The sequence below is a fragment of the Anolis sagrei genome, chromosome 2 (assembly GCF_037176765.1).
Source record: "Anolis sagrei isolate rAnoSag1 chromosome 2, rAnoSag1.mat, whole genome shotgun sequence".
NCBI lineage: Eukaryota > Metazoa > Chordata > Lepidosauria > Squamata > Dactyloidae > Anolis > Anolis sagrei.
Genome location: NC_090022.1, coordinates 154901764 through 154922874, shown reverse-complemented (window position 1 = coordinate 154922874; position 21111 = coordinate 154901764). Strand labels below are relative to the sequence as shown.

Sequence of the window (21111 nt, the reverse complement as noted above, 5' to 3'; positions counted from 1 at the left end):
TGCTTTGTATGGATTATATGTCATAGTAGACTTAGGGCCCTTCCTTATAGCCCTGTAACCCAAAACATCAAGGCAGACCATCTATAATGTCTGCTTTATACCAGGTTATCTGAGTCCAGACTGCCATATAACCCAGTTCAATGTGGATCATATACAGCTGTGTAGAAGGGACCTAATGAAAGACACAGGGTGCCCAAAGGATCCCCAGTGTAGTAAATAATAAACATACAGCGGCATTCCTGAGGGCGGGAGTGGCATTGGAGGAGGGAAGGAGGGAGGAAGGCCCGCCCTCCTCAGATGAGACAATGATTGACAGTTTTTGATTGTGAGTTGCTTTGAGGCCCTTTCCACACAGCTGAATAAATTCACATTATCTGTTTTGTACTGGGTTATAGGCAGTGTGGACTCTTGAGTGTACCTACCCATTTCCCTAATAGTTCAAACTATGGATATGCTAAAATATGAGTTTTGGAAATTGCTGCTTTCAATACAATGCTTACATTAAACCATCAATTGTTTTGTGCCATAGACATTTAAAAAACACTTTATTTTTACAGATGATGATGACGATGTTGACAATTCGACACAATTGTCACAGAAGGAATCACAGACGTCAACAGACTCAAGTAAGGAGTGTTTTCTTAAAAGAAGGAAACTTTTCAATACAACTGTATTGCTATGGCCATTTTGAGCTGTTTTTCTTAATCAGGCAATGTAGACAATGTCAAAGAATTGAGAGGAAACATAGTAAGTTGAAAGATTTTGCGTGTTTTCTGTATCGCTTCTTACTTTTTGGTACTTAGGACCACGTATTAAGAACAATGCAAAATAAAAATGCAATCTTTGTCCATGTTGCACAAAATAATGTGTTTTGATGTTTGTTTTTGTGTGTACATGTGTGTGGGGGGGTGCCCCTTTTGGCATAATCTCAGATAGCAGGAGATGTGATCCTGGGGGCTGCACAGACTAGGTAAAGGAAAGATGTTTGAAATCTGTCCCATGTTTTAGCTCACTCTAGGTTGCCCTTTCAGCCTACCTTCTGTGGTTGTATACTAGCTTAGTCTGTGGAAGAAAAACCATAATCTACAACCTGGTTGTGAATAAACAGGCTGATCTGGTATGTCTTGTAGAGGCCTGGATGAATGAGCTTAGTGGTGTCAGCTTGTCCTAGCTACTAGGTGCTGTGTTGGAGGGAAGCGGGGGGAGGGGGAAAGGAGATGGAGTTGCTGTCACCCATAAGGGTTATGTTCCTCTCACAAGAAAGCCTATCTGTTCCAAAACCAAGTTTGAAGGTTTGAACCCTGTGTTGAGCCATGGAGACGGAACAGGGATGCTGTTAGTATACTGTCCACCCTGCTACTGAGCAATCTCCATTTCTGAACTAGCAGAGGTGGTTTCGGAAATGGTGTTGAAGACTCCTGGGGTGCGGGAGCTTCAGCTTTCATGTTTATGTTGACCTTGTCAGGGCCTCATTCTACTATGACAATCATGTGCCTGACTCAATAATATAATTGTTTCTGCTACATGTGTTGATATGAGAGGACCCTTGATTTCTGCTACTGGACAGATACAGAATGATCCAGTTTTGGGATGGTGTACAAAGGAACCCATTGTCATGGTCAGAGCCCTTCCCTGTGAAGTTTGATTTGGCTGTAACTGGCCTTCTTTGCAAGGGTGAGGAACAGCTTAAAATAGTCCTCCCCAAGAAGCTTGTGAAATCTGAATGTTCTGTGTGATTTTCTAGCAAACAGGGTTGGTCTTTTTGTCAAAACCTTGCTCTCAATAATGAATGGTAAGATGAAAACAAGGGCTATTGATGCAGCCCGTTTACCTACAAATATTTGCTCATTTTATAACAAAACAGCCTTTTAGCCATGCCTTTGTAATGGCCTGGTGTGAATGTAATCTGAGAGTTTCAAAAGGAGAAGATAAGTAACAGAACTTTACACACAATTGAGTCTTAAAACTGGTTTAGACACCTAGTAACCTAATATTAAGGCTTCAATTAATGCATACAATTGAGTCTTAGAACTGGTTTAGAATCTCAGTAACCTAATATTAAGGCTTGAGTTAATGCTTCTGTTGTTGGCTTGCCAGCAGCTCCAGTATTTTATATAAATGTATATAATTTATATGCATTTTGTATAAATTCTTCTGGTCCATATGCTATTGGTTTTAGTTGTACAATCTGGCTTAGCCAATCTCAGTGAAAATGAGGGGTGTATCTTAAAACAATTTTGTGTATAATACAAAGTCTGTCTACATCGAACCAGCAGAAAGCGAAGGTGTTACCATCTTACCCACCTATCTGGACAATTTTAGATTATTTTGGATTTTAAAATTATACCTAAATAATTTTGGTTCATTATTAGCAGAACAGTTCCAAAATAGTTGTCAGATTTTCAGCTAAAAAATGAGCCAACTAAAACCCTAAAATGCTCAGGGTATGAATACACTGCCATTGGCCAATGAACAGACTGTGTATTAATGTTCCTGTGAATACTCTGGTGAAAAGTAGACATTGAAGCAAAAGGGGAAACATTAATGAAATAAGAGGATATTCCAAGTACAAGTTAAAGTAGAAAGGTTGGCTAACAGTATGCTCAAACATTTTCTTTAAGCCACAGCTTGGGCAGCAGACTTTTCTACTGTCACCTTTCAAGCAAATAAACTGCCAGATAAAACTGGCATTCAATATGTATATTCATAAGTTTTGTTGCCAATAATAGAGTTGTCACATTGGTCTCTAGTCCTATGCATCTAAAAAGTCACTAAACACTTTTAACACACCTATAACCATTGACAAAACCATGACAATCCTTAAAGCAGTCACAAATCTTAATCTGACCCTATAGTTTGTAGGCCATAACAAATAGTTTATTGATTCCAATCAAGGAAGAGAAGTCGGTATTTAAAAAAATGTTTTAATGCTTTAGCTATATTCAAGTTAGGGGTAAAAGGTACATATGAAACATCAATACAGTTTGTGTTTAGGTTTGGGTTCCATCTCCAATATAATTTTATGTGTATGCAAGTGTATCAAAATCCAAACAATGGAACACATCTGCTTACAAGCATTTTTCATAAGGAAAAAAAGTTTGATCTGATTATAGATTGAAGTGGGGGATGTCATAAATTGCATCTCAAAGGCACCCCCCCCCCACCCTTTTCAAAAAATAAAATGCAGTATTTGGAAACTGAAAAACATTCTTAAATATAACATTGCTGCATCAGATGAATCAAATACTGTAGATCAGGGGTTCTGAAACTTTTTCAGCTGCGGAGCCCTTTATGAAGCAAAAGTTTCTCATCAGGCCCTAAGAAATGCTTATATATTATATTATATATTATATATAGTGTATATATGTATGTGTATATACATACATAGACACATACACACACATATATATATATATTAGATGTGGAAAAACTGTTTGACGCATTGTGCTTTAAAATTTGACAGGCCAGCAGGGCCAGTGGCAGATCAATAGAGAGTGTTTGTGTGAACAAATTGGAAAATAATGAACAAATTCCTATGCACACTGGACATATGTTGCTTGTAATGCAACAAAAAGGAAAGGAAAGAAAAATAAAGAACATTTTTAATCAACATAAACTTAACAGTATTTCAATGGAAGACTACAGAGGCCATCCACTCCAACCCCCTTCTGCCTTGCTGGAAAAACACAATCAAAGCACCCCTAACAGATGGCCATCTAGTTATTGTAGTAGTAGTAGTAGTAGTAATAATAATAATAATAATAATAATAATATAATGCCAACAGCAGAAACCCTAGGTGCTATCCAGTCCAACCCCCTTCTGCCATGCAGAAAAAGCACAACTAAAGCACCCCCTGAGTGGTGAGAGGGAGATAAGGTTTTGGAAGAAAGGAAAGTGAGGGGGAAAGTATCTGGATGCTGAGGGAGGTGAGGAAAAAAGGCTCTTGGAGGCAAAAAGGTCTAGAGAAAAAGGCTTTTGGCAGCAAGGGAGGTAGGGGAGTGGGAAGAGTAGGAAAGAGGAGGAAAAGCTTGGAGGGGCAGGGGGAAGGAACCGCGGAACCCCTCAGTATGCTTTGTTGAACCCCAAGAGCTCCATGGAGCACACTTTGAGAACTGCTGCTGTAGATTTAAGATTCTGTTCAACTCCATCTTTAAAAGTTTTAATAGTTTGGATGTGTATAGCACTTTGATTCCTGTATGAAATTAAAAATGCAATTTTGCTTCTAGGCAAGCAGATATTAAAAATATATGATGGGAATGATGCAGTAAAACGCAACCAGTATCGGCTTATTACAGTTCCAAGGATTGCAAAAAATGAAGAAGTTGTGGTAGGAAAGACGGTTATTTGTTGTCTTCTGTGTATCTAAAAATGAAGTACTGGTAAATGTTAACTGTTAATGTATATGAGGCAACTTGTTTAATTGTAGTTCCATTAATGTTATATTCCAGATCGTTAAGTACTTATGAAATCAAGTAATAAATTAGGAATTTGAAATCCAGTTAATATCTTGTATCATAGCTCTATTATTATAAATGTAGAAATGACAAGTTGAAAAGCTTCTCTTTACAAATACTTTGTCCTTTTGCTTTTGATAGTCAGAAAATTGAACCTTGTGGGCAATTGTATTATATTACCTATGGTTTCTTGTTACCTCTTTAAAATCTATTTCCTTTTGAATGTTAGTATTCTGGTTATTTAAAACTTTGATTTGTCTAAGTTTGGTGGCCAGTAATGGAAGACCTCAGACTAAATTTTGCTTACAGGGCAATGCCATATTGGCCCATGGTTGAAGTGAAAAGACAAGGGAGATTAGCTGAAATGGTGCATAGTGAGTCCATGCAGTAAAGCAGGGAACTTAGAGTCTTCTGTTTCTCACTCTTGTCAAAAGTCCTCTTGAGAAAGGCAATTGCCTGCAAGAACTGTATTTGATCATAGCGTCTATCATGGACATAAAAACAAAATTAGTTTCAATTCAATCATCTCCATGTGGTCTTTTAAAAGACAAAATATAACTGTGTGTCCCTGTGCTGTTTTAGGAGGCTGCCCTGAGGGCTTACTACATCAATGATGATCCACAAGATTATGAACTCCAGACATTCACTCAGCAGGGCTTGTTTTGTGATGACATAATTAATAGGAATGATACTACAGAAGAGACTCAATCTGGATCTGTATTCCGAGAAGCTGTTCCTGAAGCTTGGATCATCAGAGCTAAACCCAGGGACAATGAAGTCATAAAGATTTTCCCTGGTTGGCTGAAGTGAGTGATATTTCCCTCTCTAAATTCAAAATCAATGAAGGCTTGTCATGCCGGGAATGACATTTACAGCCTGAGATGTACATTGGGATTAAGGAAAGGAGAGATCATTCTCAGTATATGTACCCTGCTTTCCCTTATAAATAAACTAAAGCAGCTTAACGTATTATTGAAACACATAAAAGCAATTATTATGCTGCATCTGTGGGCAATGAGAAGTGTAGTTAACGGTACCTTTTACTTTTACCAGAAGTTTAGTCTGAGCTCCACATCTCAACAAGGCCAGGCAGTAACTAGTTCCTTTGATTCCTACTGCAATGCAGCAACATCTGGCAGGACATATTATCCTTTACTAGCTAGAAAGTTGAAAGTATTGTCATTTTCACAAGAGTAATGTTGTATTCCTGTTCTATTTTCATAAATCAGGCAGCAATTCCAAATTTTCAGTACTGTGAAGGTAGAGTTTATTAAATAAGGTCTAATATTAATATGCAATATATTATAATACAACTTGGAAGCACTTGGATGGTTGCAAATCCATCAACTTAAACTCTAATCTGAACCAATGTGAAGGAAGAGAATAGGTGAACCTGCACTTTTAAGGCAAAAAGGTTGGGCAAGGGCACCATGCTCTTCCTGTTTATTGTTTACCTCTGTATATTGTTTTCCTGATATTATTTATTCCTTGTTTAGAGTCTGATTCTGGAAATGAGTTTGGCAGGAAAAAAGCATTTGTGGGGAAAGTGAATTGTGGGGGTGGAGGGGAGTCCTTTGCCTATATTGCTTAGTGCCTGCATAAAATGGTTTTCCTCTTTAGGGTTGGGATGGCTTGCGTGTCAATACGGATAAATAAGGAAAGCACTACTCAGACAGTAATTAAAGAAGTTCTTCCCCTGCTTGGATACCAGGTAAACAATATCCGATGGATAATTCTATTTTCCCCATTTTGACTAATATTCAATAATACTAAGAGTATAAGCGTCATATTGGTTTAGATCAAAGACCTGTTTAATCTTGTATTCTCTTCATGTGGTATTTAAGTAGTTAAAGGTGGAAAGCCCAGCAAATGAAAATGATTGAAACAGTGTTTTTGTTCACACATTCCCCAACATTTGATAATTCAGAAGCATTCTGTCCCTGATACAGGAGAAGTTGTGTCCTGTTTAGTAGCCATCAATGACTTATTTTTCCTGAATTTGTCTGCTCTCATTTTGAATCTATCCAGGATGGCACCAATTGTGGCAATAAATTTCACATTTTAATCATGTTGTGTTTGAAGAAATACTTCCCTTCATCTATTATTATTTATTTATTATTTATTTATTTCTTGCATTTATTAACCGCCGCTCTCAGCCCTAGGGCGACTCGTGGCGGTGTACAGTACATAAAAGACAATTTACAAAGAAATCAGGACAGCCAACTAACATCACTAATACACAACATCTAATTACACTAAAAAAAAATAATAAAATCATTCCCCCACCATTCAGCCTCAATAGATGGGCTGGAGTTCTAAGATTATGAGGAAAAAGAGAACAGCTTCTCTCTGCTACTATGTATTGCATAATTTTCTGCATCACTATCATTAAAATCATTTGCTATCCTCTTTTCTAAGGTGAAAATCCCCAGATTTGTAAACCTTCCTGGTAGGAAATTTTCTTCTTTTTCATCTTTTTATCGTGTACAGTGCCCCAGTTTAAGTGCAATAACTAAAATTGTATTTAGTATTGTGAATGTGGTCACATCTGTACCAGGAATTTGTATGAGATCATAGAACTCTAGGGTTTGAAGAGACCCCCAGGACCACCCAGCCCAAGCCCCTGCTATGCAGGAAAAGCACAATCAAAGCACCCCTTACAGATGACCATCCAGCCTCCATTTAAAAGCCTCCAAAGAAGGAGCTTCTGCCACACTCTGAGGCAGCACATTATGCTGCCAAATACATAGCTCTTACTATCAGTAAGTTCTTCCTAAGGTGGAATCTTTTTTTCCTGCAATTTGGATCTGTTGCTCTATATACTAGTCTTTAGAGCAGCATAAAACAAGTTTGCCCCTTCCTCGATGTGACATCCTTTGAAGTGTGTAGGCATGGCTATCATGTTGCTTCTGAGCCTTCTTTTCACCAAGCTAAACATACTCAGATCCCTCAGATGTTCCTCACAAGGCTTGCTTTCCCAATGTTGATCATTTAGTTGCCCTTCTCTGGACACCTTCCATGTCAATCTCCTTCTTGAATTGCTGTGCCCAGAACTGGACACAGTATTAATCCAAGTGAAGTCTGATCAAAGCAGAATAGAGTGGGACTATGACTTCCCTCGATCTCAACATTATACTCCTCTTCATGCAACTTAGAATTGCATTGGCTTTTTCAGCTGCTGTACCACACTGTTGACTCATGTTCAGCTTGTGGTTTACTAAGGGAAAAAATATTAATATTGGCAGCTTTATTTGTGATCCTTTTTCTTATTATGTCCAACATGGAATTTGCTGCTTATGGGTTGAGCTGACTACTGCAACCCCTAATTTGTTACTGCCAGTTTCTCCCAGCTCAGTGCATATATCAAAATAGGGATGGGTGAATGTTGGCCCTACATACATGACTTGCTTAATATCTAGCTCATTTACCATGTAGTATAATTAGTGGAATTCTGAGAAATCTTTTTAGAGCTTCTTATAATCCGTTTTTTCTTTCTTCCCATGGTAAATAACTCCAGGTCATCTACAAGTCTGGTCATCTCAAGACTTATCCCTAACTAGGTCATGTTTGAACAAGTTAAAAAGCCTTTGTCCTGATATTATTCAAACCAGTATATTGTTTAAACCATAATACAGCTAAGTGCAAAGGGCAAAGGTATTCTGTTGTGTATCTTATATCTTCCTTTCCTTCAGATTGTTCACAGTCATCCTGGCAACTTCTGGGGAGACAAAAGGTTGAATGATATTTCTCCAGGGTAGCTACTGTCCTCTCCTGTTGGAGGAAAATAAGGAGATGCAGAGTAGAAATAGCCATGAAACTAAGCCACTTCCTTCTTTCCTTCAGAAGGGTAATGGAAATCTACAGGATTGAACATGGGAATCTACAGAATCTGCAAGTTGAACATAAGCCAACAGTATGATGCAGCAGTTATAAAAGCCATTTCAATTAATGTGCGTATGTTTTTGTCTCTTAACAGTTGGAAAACTTCCAGAATTTCAGCTTGGTCGAGGTACTTATGGGTTCCAAGCAAGGCAAGTCTTAAGTAGCCTTTCATTATTATATCCTTATAATTATATGTTCGCTTTTGTTTTCAATAGGCTGGATATTAAATTTGAGTAAAACGATCCTGAGGTTTAATTTTTAAGTTGTCAATCTTGTGGTTTCATTTACTTCTCAGAAAATTAAATTTAATTGGATGAATTGGGAACCAGATTTACAATTCCAAACATGTTAATGAGTTACATGATTGATTTTAATGAAAAGGAAATAACTCAAGAATGTTCCTTTTCCCCACTTAGTTCAACGGATGGTGCTGGATGATCTTGAACTGATTCTTGGCAGATTCCAAGATATAAGAAAGGTAACCATAAAACAAAAGTTATTTTTATTCCTGGATTCTTTTTTCAATGTTAGTATCATAACAAACCCTGTCTCTATACTCTGACTCATTAAGAAAGCCCCACAATACAAAACCCAGTTCAGACAACACACAATCCTCTTGACATTCAGGTTAGTTTTGCCACTACCACTGGCAGGACACATCAGAAGGTGGGGACTATCAAGCTGCTTGTGAAGGATGAACAAATGACATCAAAGCAATGAAATGCTGTACGTTGAGTTCCCTTCTTACCTGTCTCATCTTATGATTTGGGCAAAACCACTGTTGCTCATGACAACTTAATACTTGGATTCTCTGTTCGTATTTCTGTTCTTGTTTTGATAGGGAGAAGAAAGACACTTATGTGGCACTTTTTTTCATTTCTGCTCATAAAAGAAAAAAGAGTAAAACAATTCTAGGACTTAGTTTTAAAAAGACCTATTAGAAGTGCTGAACTTATTTTAGGGCTAAATTTCGGCACCTTGGATAGTTCCTTAAAGGAATTCGTTACTCTATTGCACTGCTTCTTAAAATGTGGGTTCCCTTAGCTCAGTGTCGGGGTCTTCAAAAAATTGGCAACAATAAAAGGTTTCCCAATGTCACCTAATAGCTGATTTAGACATTTACCTGAATCTGTTGTGCAGTGTTTACAGTGCATGCTGCAGAAGATGCTTCAGCTGTATGTCATAAAAAGGAAAGTCAGTCTATTCAGCAAGCCTTGCAAATGCTGGTTTGCTATCAGTAAATGTTTGATTTCTATGCCTGTTTTATATACTTATGTATCCAGGGTCACATAAACATTTCTCAGGCCAGGAAGGATCCTGAGTGGAAAAGTTTAAGAATCCCTGTTATATTGAATAGTCCAGAAGGAATTTGTTGCTCTATTGAATGGGAAGCCCCCTGCTTCCATGATTTCCCATTGCTGTTATTTCTCCTCCTGTTGCTCCTCCTCTTCAATTTTTAAGCCACTGTCTTTTAGTCATTGAGCAGAGTTTGAAAGTGTTTTTGTAGATCATGGGAAGGTAGAGGAGGAATTGTTAACATTCGGCTTCTCCTGAGAGCATGCTGCAGCTTCTTTTTCTCTTCACACTTTCAGAGCTGACTTTAGTAAATATTAGACATGGTCTACTTCACATGAAGGTTGTGTAGGAAGTACTAAGTAAATTACTATGTGGGACATAAGGTTTGTGAACCTTTAAAATATTATTTTACTCCAACATTCACAGCATCTCTCTGGAGTTCTTTTGTCAGCATTATTAAAAGGTCCAGAAACAGGAAAGTGATGATCAGCACATATGTCTACTGGTCCGTGACTTGGGATTTTAAGATCAGAATCCTGCTAGTACTACTTAGTCCTGTTTATAGTTATAGTGATGAAAGGCAGATAAAATCTGAGACTTCTGAGTAGTCTTCTTCTCCAGTGCCTCATTGATCACCACTCAAAGTGGTGCTACATGACCAGTGCTAGACTATGACCCAATAGCTGCTGGTCCCTTGAATTTCCAGGAAGTAACAAAATGTTTGTAATCAATAGGCACAATTTTTTTTCTGTGTCAGGAGTGACTTGAGAAACAGCAAGTTGCTTCTGGTGTGAGAGAATTGGCCGTCTGCAAGGACGTTGCCCATGGGATGCCCGGAATTTTTGCCACCCTGTGGTAGGCTTCTCTCATGTCCCTTCATGAACTGGAATTAGTTTTTAATGGTTGATTATTGTCTTTTATAGGATGTATATTTATGTTTTACAGTGTTTTATTTTTGTGTGTCATTTTGGCAATTGAATGTTTTGGAAACCACTCTTGAGTCCTCTTGCAGAGATAGGGCGCTATAGAAATAAAGTTTATTTTTATTATATTGCATGAGAAGCTGGAGCTGACAGACAGGAGCTCACTCCGCTTCCCGGATTTGAACCGCTGACCTTTCGGTCATAATTCCTGCTGGCACAAGGGTTTAACCCATTGTGCCACCGGTGGCTCCTACAAGTATAGTATTATTTTCTTGTCCATTGGTAGAAAGCCATTGCTGGTTTCCACATCAGATAACTTAAGAAGTACTGACTTAAGGCATTTGCCTCATGGCCACTGTACCTATTGGCCTTGTTTCTTCCTGCTGCTGTTGCTTATGTCAGTGGAATAAAACAAAAAGATTATGGCCTAATATTTCCCTTCGACCCTTATTCTTTCTCCTTAAAACATGGAATTGTTTTTTCTGCTAAGCTTGTCCCAGATATCTTTCTCCAGAATACTTTCCCCCACAACTATCCTGGCATAAGCTGGTTAACTGAAGGACAAAAGCTTTAGTAAGCTAAGTAAGTGACATGAAATGAAATATAGCACAGTACATTCTTGCAATGGAACTTGGAATTCTTTAACAAATTATTCTAGGTTATGTAAGAGACCACCCATAATTGTGGCTGTCCTCTATTTTCACCAGTATATTCCACAAATGGCACTAAATGGGAACAAACATGATATTCCAAGAAAAGGGAAAAATCTCTGGATAAGGACAATGCAGTTAGGATGAATGATCTGCTAACTGTTTTAGTGACACTAATTTGTTCTTGTAAGGGTCTTAACCTTCTCTCTGTGTGTATGCTATTTCTTTGCAATGTGATGGGCTTTCATCATTCTTTCCTCTTCCACAGACTTCGCTACGTCAGATGAATCAAACAAGGTTTTACATTGTAGAAAAAAATGCGTCAGTTGCACGAGTCCATTTGTTTATTGGTGGTCTGCCATCTCATCTCTCTAATGAAGAATATATGAACATCCTCAAAGATGAACTGGCCATCAAAAGTAAGTCAAATGCTGTCATTGCTTCTGTTTAAATTTCTGTGGCAGAGGCCGGCTAGTTATATATAAATGAAAATTTTCAAATAATATGAAATCACTTTGATCCATGTTTTGAAAAATGCATTTTATAAAAAATGAATGCACATCCTCAGCACGTTTTTTTAAAATTCCTTTAAAATTTGTTCAGATGGATTTGGTAGTTTTTGGAAATACATCCACATATAGGTGTTCTCAGAGTCTCTGCTTGCCTTCAGCAATTTAAGTTATGATTAATGGGTGACTTAAACAAGATTTGTTTTTATCACTGTGTAGTTAGTGTATTCTATCAGTAATATTTGGACCTAGTTATGTTCTGCTGTGGACAGTTAATCTCCTTTATTGTCCTGAAGCATTTAGCTTAAAGTCCACGAGAAATTTGTGTTTATCTTTCACACATCTTCAAATAAACCACAAAATATGGGTGGAATGGGATGGTATTACCAAATTAAGCTTTATTTAGGCAATGTGGAGTTTGTTTTCATTTAGAAAACATAAACATTGTAGTACAGCACTTTGAAAATAATTCTTCCTTTTTTATTTCACCTTTTACAGCAAATGTAGTTTCAGTGAGTCATGTATATTCTTCTCAAGGTAAGAAGATAATACTTTAACTGGGATTTGGTGGGAATGTGATGAGTGTTTGAATCTGTAGGGCTGTTCAGATATGATGTACAATGAAATTGGGAGTGTTCTTTGGGAGTGCATCCTCCTAATTCCTTTTGCAGGAGGTGACACGTTTATTTGAGACTCTCCTACTTCAGCCGTTAGATTTTTAGTATGTCAGGATATCATTTTAGTGAGGTCTTCCTGGTCCACAGCTTATCTTTTGGTGTGTGATATAAATGTGCAAGCCTGATTTCACCATATGGATAAGTCTGTCATGGAAGATCTTAGTAGGTTCTGGGTTTTAGCAAATATTGAAGGAAGGAAAACCTGCTCTGAAATGCATCCTTCTACTGAAAATCAGAGACAAAGCTTTTGCATCATATTCCACATGCAGATGTGTGTATTTCACATTAACCAGTTGATAATATTATTGCATCTGTTTGTTGTAGGTGCTGTTGTTCTAGAAATTTCATGTTTTGCCGAAGCTGAAAGGCTGTACATGCTTGCTAAGGACACCACTGTTAATGATAAGCTGTTATCTTCAGTGGTCATCCCAGAAGTTCTGGTAAGACTCATTGGCTACAAACTGTTAGTTAATAAGTGAACATATGCTCTAGTTCTAAACACAGCATACTTTTGGATATAGTACTACCCTAGTATCCATGAGGGATATGTACTGTGGAAACAAGAAACCAAGGATACTCCTGAACCTATTGGAAAGACCTGGAAAGTTCCTATAGAGCAGGTATGGGCAAACGTGGGCCCTCCAGGTGTTTTGACTTCAACTCCCACAATTCCTAACTGCCTACTGGCTGTTAGGAATTGTGGAAGTCCAAAACACCTGGAGGGCTGAAGTTTGCTCATGCCTGCTATAGAGGATATATTTTGTCTAGTTGGTGGGTGAAATTGCTGGTACCGGTCCTGGAATGCCATACTGTAATTTCCATGATAAAAATGGAATGTTAGACGTTTGGAAAATATGCTAGATTCCACCTGTGTAGTTATTTTAAGGATTTAATTTTTAATGAACACCACTGATGTTTAATTCTGTTTTAATCTTCGTATATTTTATGATTTTATATTGAATTGAAATGTTTTTATTGTAAGCAGCTCTGAGTTTCTTTTGTGAAGAGCAAAAGCAGGGTATAAATAAAATAAACAACATTAATATTTATTTATTTATTTATTTAGAACTTTTATATACCGGTCTTCTCGACCTCCGGAGAGGGACTCAGGCCGGTTTACAACAAAGATTCATAAACAATAGTTAAAACATCACACCCCATAATACACTAATACATAAAATACATTAAAAAGCAATCATATAAATACATATGGCCAAGTCGTCAAATAAAATCACAATTCATCACCAGCCGTCCATGTGGTCAAGAGTTATTGACTCACGAATCAAATGCTAAATTCCAGAGCCAAGTTTTCACCAGCTTTCTAAAAGTCGGGAGAGAAGGGGCAGTTCTAATCTCCAGTGGGAGAGAGTTCCAGAGCCAAGGGGCCACCACCGAGAAGGCCCTGTCCCTCATCCCCACCAGACGCAATTGCAAGGGTGGTGGGACCGAGAGCAGGGCCCCTTCAGAAGATCTTAACAACCTTGATGGTTCATAGGGGAGAATCCGTTCGGACAGGTAAACTGGGCCGGAATCATTTAGGGATTTATAGGTCAACACCAGCACTTTGAATTGTGCTCGGAAGCTAATTGGCAGCCAGTGGAGCTGGCGCAACAGAGGAGTAGTATGCTCCCTGTACCCCACTCCTGTTAGTAATCTGGCTGCCACTTGTTGGACTTATTGCAGCTTCCAGGCAGTCTTCAGAGGCAACCCCACGTAAAGAGTGTTGCAGTAGTCTATACGGGATGTAACCAGAGTGTGGACCACCGTGGCCAAGTCAAACTTCCCAAGGTACGGGCGCAGCTGGCATACAAGTTTTAATTGTGCAAAAGCTCCCCTGACCACCGCCGAGACCTGGGGTTCCAGGCTCAGCTATGAGTCCAGGATCACTCCCAAACTGCGAACCTGTGCCTTCAGGGGGAGCGTATCCCTGTTGAGCACAGGCTGTAGCCCTATGCCCTGTTCGGCCTTTCGACTGACCAGGAGTACCTCTGTCTTGTCTGGATTTAGTTTCAATCTGTTGGCCCTCATCCAGTCCGTTACAACGGCCAAGCACCGGTTCAGGACTTGAACAGCATTCTCTTAAAACAGTTACATATCTTACTTACCATTCTGTTTCCATCCTGACTCCATCATCGCAGTACTGTTTGCTAAAGGCTTAATATGCCCATTACTATTTTTTTTTTGAGCTTCCTTTTCCTGCACTAGCCAGAGAATAGAAAATTCTAACTCCACACAGTGAGAAGATGGTCTGTGCTATGTTTTTCAAGATTGGGGAACTTAATTATTTCAATCCAGACAGTTTGGAGTTATACTGATTCTATTATAATGAGGAGAATGCATTAGTCTTTGAATATCTTGCGTGCCAGGAGTCTGAAACCCAAGCTGATGGAACAGGTCACCTTGGGTCTTTTCACACAACATAATTAGAGCATTACGAATCCACTTTAATGACTGTGGTTTAATCCTGTGGAGTTCTGGGAGTTGTAATTTAGGGAAGTGTATTTAGAATTTTCCGCCAGAGATCTCTAGTGCTTCACCAAGCATCACACTATCTAGGACCCAAGGCTATTAAGATAAAATCACATTCCTGTAATTAAGAAGTGTGCAAAGGCCTCTTCTAATCTAAACTACACATCATTCCATTTTTAAAAATCCACACCTCTTTCTGGCATATATGCATATGATGTTTTGGTTCAACATAAGTTATCTTTCAGAACCATGCTTAGCATTTCCTAATTAGGATTGTTGGGACGAGGTGCGGGGATATCCTTGGCATTTAATTCCAATTCTGTGTGATTTGATAATTTGCTCCTCTTACTAGGAAGTTTTGATTAAATCTCCGTATTTCATCTTGTTCAAATATCAGTGCCAAGGGAGACTTTTACTTCACAAACCAAGTTTATAAAATCTGCAGCAGACAGAACTAATACTTCAGTCACACAGTTTAGACCAGTGGTTCTTAACCTGTGAGTCCCCAGGTGTTTTGGCCTACAACTCCCAAAAATCTTAGCTAGTTTACTAGTTTCGGGGAGTTGAAGCCCAAAACATCTGGAGAGCCACAGGTTGAGAGCCACTGGTTTAGACAGTGCTTACCTGTGGCATTTTCTTCAAAGAGAACTAGAAAGGTGGTGAGGAAAAATTATATTCCTAAGAGAGTAATTAGAATCACTGTTGAAAAATTAGGAGTTCGTTGATGGTCACTAACAATTTCTGCCTTGTATTAATGTTTTTTCACCTTTCCCCCTTTGTATTAAATGATTTCCTTCATTCGGAATTTAAAAATAATTCCAGTGTCAGTTTTAAAAGCATGTTTATGCCTTTTTCCTTAACCCAGGACTGTTCATTTTATGTTGGGCTATTAAAAGAAAGCACACATACAATGGGAAAGAATGTATTTAATGTTGTTGCATGGTGTTTTGAGATGGTTTTAAACAACTGATTTAAAGTAGATGTAACTGTTTTTAATGTTTGTGTATATTTATAGTTATTTTATGTTCCGGCATGGAATGCTTGCCGTGTGTATGGTGTGCTCCATCCTGAGTCCCCTTTGGGATGAGAAGGGCAGAATATAAATATTTTAAATAAGTAAATACAAATATTTTTAAAAATAATTTTTATTGCATTTATATTCATTTCATTTCATTTCAAAAAAAAAATCTCTACAATTCATATAATTACTTCTTCTCCTTTCCCCGTTGTGCTACCCCTTGGGCTTTCCATCTCTGGAGTTTTTCTTTTCCTTATGCTACCACCAGAACCTCATTTCTTCTGGTGGGGGTTGGTTTCCATCTTCTTTTCTTAATGTTTCCTCAATAAATATTTTTCGTATATTTTCAAAATCATTTCCCTTCCTTAGGCCCTTTTTAACCTTTAGATTGCATGTTAATTTATCATTTATTGCTAATTTCCAAATTTTCTTGTACCATTCTTCTATCTTAATTTCCACCTCTCCTTTCCTATTAGTAGCCTTGCAGCCGTTAACAACATTGTTATCAGATTCTTTTCATTTTCCTTCCATTCATCTGTATTAAATATTTTATATACCAATTAATTTTTATCATCCTTTTACATTAAATTTAATTAAATGTGTACTCATTATTATACAAAATTTAACTTACTATTCAAAGTAGAATAGTATTCTTTTAACCAGAGTAATGAATGAAAGTAAGTTAAATTAAGCCCAGTCTTATTTTGCTGTGCTATTGCACTCCGACGACAACGAGAATGAAAGCAATTAACAAATAAGGAAATGGGGCATATTTTACTCCCTTCAAAGGAATGTGTGGTTATAAACAAAGAACAGTCATATTTGGTATTGGCGTTCAAAATAATGAACTATTTTTGTTCTAGCTACAAGAAAAACAGATAACACATATATCTTTATATGCAGTTTTTTTTTAAAAGAAGCAAACAAATAATCTTCCAATCTATCTTCATTCACTAGAATTAGGAGCATAGGACCCTTGAGAATGTGAAGAACCATAAATAAAGAAATTGCTGTTTTTTCACTTGAAAGAACAACTCTGTAGGAATTTCTGGATCTTCCAGCATGACTTCTTCTGGAATTAAGCCATATAATAGCCTTGGACGATCTAGAGATTCCTAGAGAGATGTTCCCTCTAGAAATCTGTAAGTCTTCCTGCATGACTGGAGGAAGTTGACCACAGATTCACACTAGGAGGACCTAGGGATTCCTAAGAGGAGATTTTACATTAAATCTATGAATAATCAAATCTGCAAAGTTCAAAACTGAAAATGTAGAGGGATGACTGTTTGCTTGGTTGAGTTAAACATTCACTCTTCTTGCTGCTCTTTCTAATTTTCTCAAGCTCACAAAAGTTGCATTCTTCACCCAACTCTGATATGATGAATCAGAGGCAGCTGCTTAGGACAACTGGTTCCTTATTCTCTGTTCAGATGGCAAAAGAAATTGTTGAAGCCTTGATTTTGCCATGAACCCAGGGTGGCTCCATAATCCCCTTGTATTGTATTCAACATGCTGGCTTTGTGTCCTCTAAGTGTGGCTTGCAGTGAGCAATAATTACGAATGACATGCCGTCAAAATATTCTGTGTACCTCTGTTGGTGTCTCCACCCAAGTAGTGGCTCCTTAGGCAGAAATTCAGGGTTGTTTAAAGAAGCAGATGTGTTGATTGTACGGTTAAGTGCACTAATCATGTTTGCTGTGTAAAGTCTGGCATTGTCTTTATTATGTTCTTTAAGACGTTTTGTTATCATCTGATTAATACTATCTGTGCTGTTAGTTAGTTGTAAAACGTAATTATTAGGATAAGACTGGAAATGCCCTTAAAACACTTTGAATCACTTTTGAAACACTTCGGAAGTTTATAATGATCTGTATATGTTTTCATTGTCATTGGTTGTCATTAAATGTGTATCAGAGCAGTGCACTGAGTACATCCTACTAATTCCAAAGTTCAAAGGTAACTATACAAGATAAACCTGTGTTATATCGCAGAATATGTCTTTTTTTTAAAGAATAATTTTATCAATTTCAAAGAGATCGGTCATTTCTACATCATACGAGCAACAGCAGTGTGCCAGAGAGAATAATAAATAAGGTTCAAATCTGTAATCAGTGAAATTGGGATTTTCTTCTCCTTTCCCTGCCATTGTAATGAAAAAAGGTCCTGCTCCAAAGAGTTTCTTGACCTCTAGAACAGATTTTTTTTTGTAGTAGACAGTTCCTTGAGTCAGCTGTGAAGACTTTGGTTGTAAAATATGGCATTCTTTCTTGAACATGGTTAGCTATTTTTGGATTTGGGCCTTGTTGAACTCATAAAATATTCTTTAATTGCTTTTCTTTGCTCCTAGCAAGCCAAGCTTCCACAGAACTGCTATCCATTGCTTGTATATGTGAATCCAAAGAGCGGGGGACTTAAAGGCCGGGATCTGCTGTACAGTTTTAGGAAACTGTTGAATCCTCATCAAGTCTTTGAATTGACGAATGGAGGTCCACTTCCTGGGTAAAATATATTACAAATTTCCTGTTTCTCAGTGTGCCCCCTCTGCCAAAGTGGGACTTATTTTGATCAGTACAGGACATGTTAGGAGGAATTGTATGATAGCCGTGTGGGTTTCTAGGAGAAAGGGTATGATGTATATCTAATAAATAAAACCACTAATCTTTTCCTGCTCTTCAATTTATTATTTTATTTATTTATTTTGAGTGCTTCTGCCCCGCCCTTCTCAACCCCCGAGGGGGGACTCAGGGCGGCTTACAAAAAAAGGCACAATTCGATGCCTATACAAAATACACAAACGTACAAAACAGCAGTTAAAACAATTATCACAGTTAAAAACAATTTTGTTGTTTTTAAAACAATAAAACAATCTGCTGTAGCCATTTCCCTTCCCAGGTTCTTTATGTTAGTTAACTTCTTACACAATCCTATTTTTTAAATATGCAGGTTTTGTTTTGTTCTTACCTAAAATTACATCCTTATAGTATGGATGATAAGGCAAGTTTACGTTCAGTGTTGTCCAACAACAAGCACAGTCTTTGGGATTCTCAAAACTATTCCAAATATAACTGCCTAGTGGATTGTGAGGTTTTGCCCCCCATTGAAAAGGAAAGTCAGATGCCATTTGATTTTGAAAACTAAGTAGGGTCACCACTAGTTAGTAATTGGATGGGAGACTGCCAAAAATACTAGGTGCAGTAAGCTATATTTCAGAAGAAGGAACTGGGAAAACCACCTCTAAGTATTCCTTGCTTTAGAAAACTCTATATACATCATGAGGGTGCGGTAAGTTGATAGACAACTTGAAGGCACATACATACATGCCGTATCATACAGTTGATTTTGAAACTTGTCCAAATTGAGTTTGGAACTTAATATTTGTGAGCTGGAAAACAAAGGCCTTACTGAAGTCATCTAGCAGGTTATTGGACATTGCCTCTTGGTTTTAAAAGTTTTTAGTGCTTGAATTGAATTGAATTTGGCAAACCCACAGTCTGAGGATGAATAATGTTGATAACAAAAGGGACTATGGAGTGGTGATTTTTAATCTTACTGTCAAACAATAAATCTTTCAGTTATTTTCAATAGCTTTTAATGTCAGTTAACAAAATTGTAGTTGTGAGTTTAATAAATGGCATTTCTATTTTTATGTTTGGAATTTGGCAGCAGTTGCTTTTAGTAACAGAAGCTCATTTGTCAAAGAGACTGCTGTATTAAGGGCGAAATAAGGGAGAAGATCGCCAAGTCTAGTTAACCAACTCATCGTTTATTGTAAAGTGGAGTGAACATTTTTTATGTTACTCTAAGAGTCAGTGGATTTATTTTATTTTATTTTATTTTATTTTATTTTTGCTATATGCTGTTCCTGTCAGTCCTGGTCAACTGCTGCTGCTTAAAATAAAACATTGTATGGCTTTAATTTTAACCATATACACCTTGCCCACATTTTTAAAAAATAGTTTGAAGCAGGGAGCCTATTTCAGACTAGCTGAAGTACTTACTTTTTCTCTTTCAGTTTTGTACCTTATTTACTGAATGGATTTATTACTGACCCAACCAGCAAGGAACTTGCCTTGGTTTCATGTTGAAATATTCAAATCTGTAATCTCTTTTTCGATGCAGCATGATTTGGAAAGGGAAGGTGTAAAACACTACTGGATTCGCTGTAGTTCACAGACTTTTTGTAATTATTTGTATAAGTTATCTCAGTGTAGTTTTTTTTAGTCTGGATCTTTTTTTAAAGTGTATAGTAGTTTTTATCTTCTTTGTGCTGGTCATGGACTGTAATAAAGTTTTGTATTGTGTTGTACTAGTTTTTAAGTGTACCCTATGGCATTTTGGAATTATATGTCCAAAATTACATTATCTCTTAACGCATGACAAACATGGTTTGGGATTAAGGGGAGTTTCAAAACCAATATGTGATAAAGCATCAGGCATCCAAGGAAGAAAGTCATGTTTTCCTGAAACAAAGGAGTATCTAAGACAGATCTTTAGGACCAATCTGTATTGTTAAATGAGTTAGTAGAATTGATGTTTTTAATAGTTAATTCCTGTTTCAATTTGCTAATATCAGATTGAGACAAAACTCTGTTTCTTACATTTTTTATAGTAAGAGTAATATTATTCTATGATCTTCTATGATATTTTGTGGTTATGACTAATTGATTTATAATCAGATTTGAAGTTAAGAAAAATTGAAATTAGGATGCAGTTGTTATAGTCATTGTTTAAATGAAAGTACAAAGTGGGGGAAAAGAAGAAAAAGCACACAATGGGAGTGTTTGTTGATTAATATTAAAGTAAAAGGAATTGGTTAATAAGATTTAAATTGAGTAAAATTGCTCAGAGTTAAGAGCAGAATTTATTAACAATACTTTCTAGTTCAAATTCCTCTAAACCTTTTATTACAAGAACTGGCAGCTTTTTATTAATCTGTGATCTGTTAACTTCGAGTTTCAGTGAAGTGTTATACTAAATCTTTCTGAAGTTGGGATCCAGAGAACAATTTTAGAAGCATCCGAGACACATGAGCATATCGAATAAGATTTTTTGACTTTGGCTTTTGAATGCCAGAGATCAGGGCCAAACCCTGGGTACTTTAGAAGTAGAGAGTGCTTTGTGCTTGGATATAATCAGTTCCCAAAGTCACCTTAAACATGCATAGAAGTTTTACAGTTCTATGGATCCTGATCTCTTAAAAGACAGACCAGTTTGTTTATTTATTTTAACTTG

General features: G+C 37.3%; 1 protein-coding gene across 1 annotated transcript in view; it reads left to right on the top strand.

Annotated features, from left to right (window-relative positions):
- DGKQ (diacylglycerol kinase theta) overlaps positions 1-21111 on the top strand; it is a 98669-nt gene that overhangs the window by 50065 nt on the left and 27493 nt on the right. The window contains exons 7-16 of the mRNA XM_060763721.2: positions 558-626; positions 4228-4328; positions 5038-5261; positions 6076-6166; positions 8432-8486; positions 8754-8815; positions 11475-11625; positions 12214-12252; positions 12717-12832; positions 18227-18378. Coding sequence (XP_060619704.2) covers positions 558-626; positions 4228-4328; positions 5038-5261; positions 6076-6166; positions 8432-8486; positions 8754-8815; positions 11475-11625; positions 12214-12252; positions 12717-12832; positions 18227-18378 — 1060 coding nt within the window. The remainder of the gene's footprint in view (positions 1-557; positions 627-4227; positions 4329-5037; positions 5262-6075; positions 6167-8431; positions 8487-8753; positions 8816-11474; positions 11626-12213; positions 12253-12716; positions 12833-18226; positions 18379-21111) is intronic.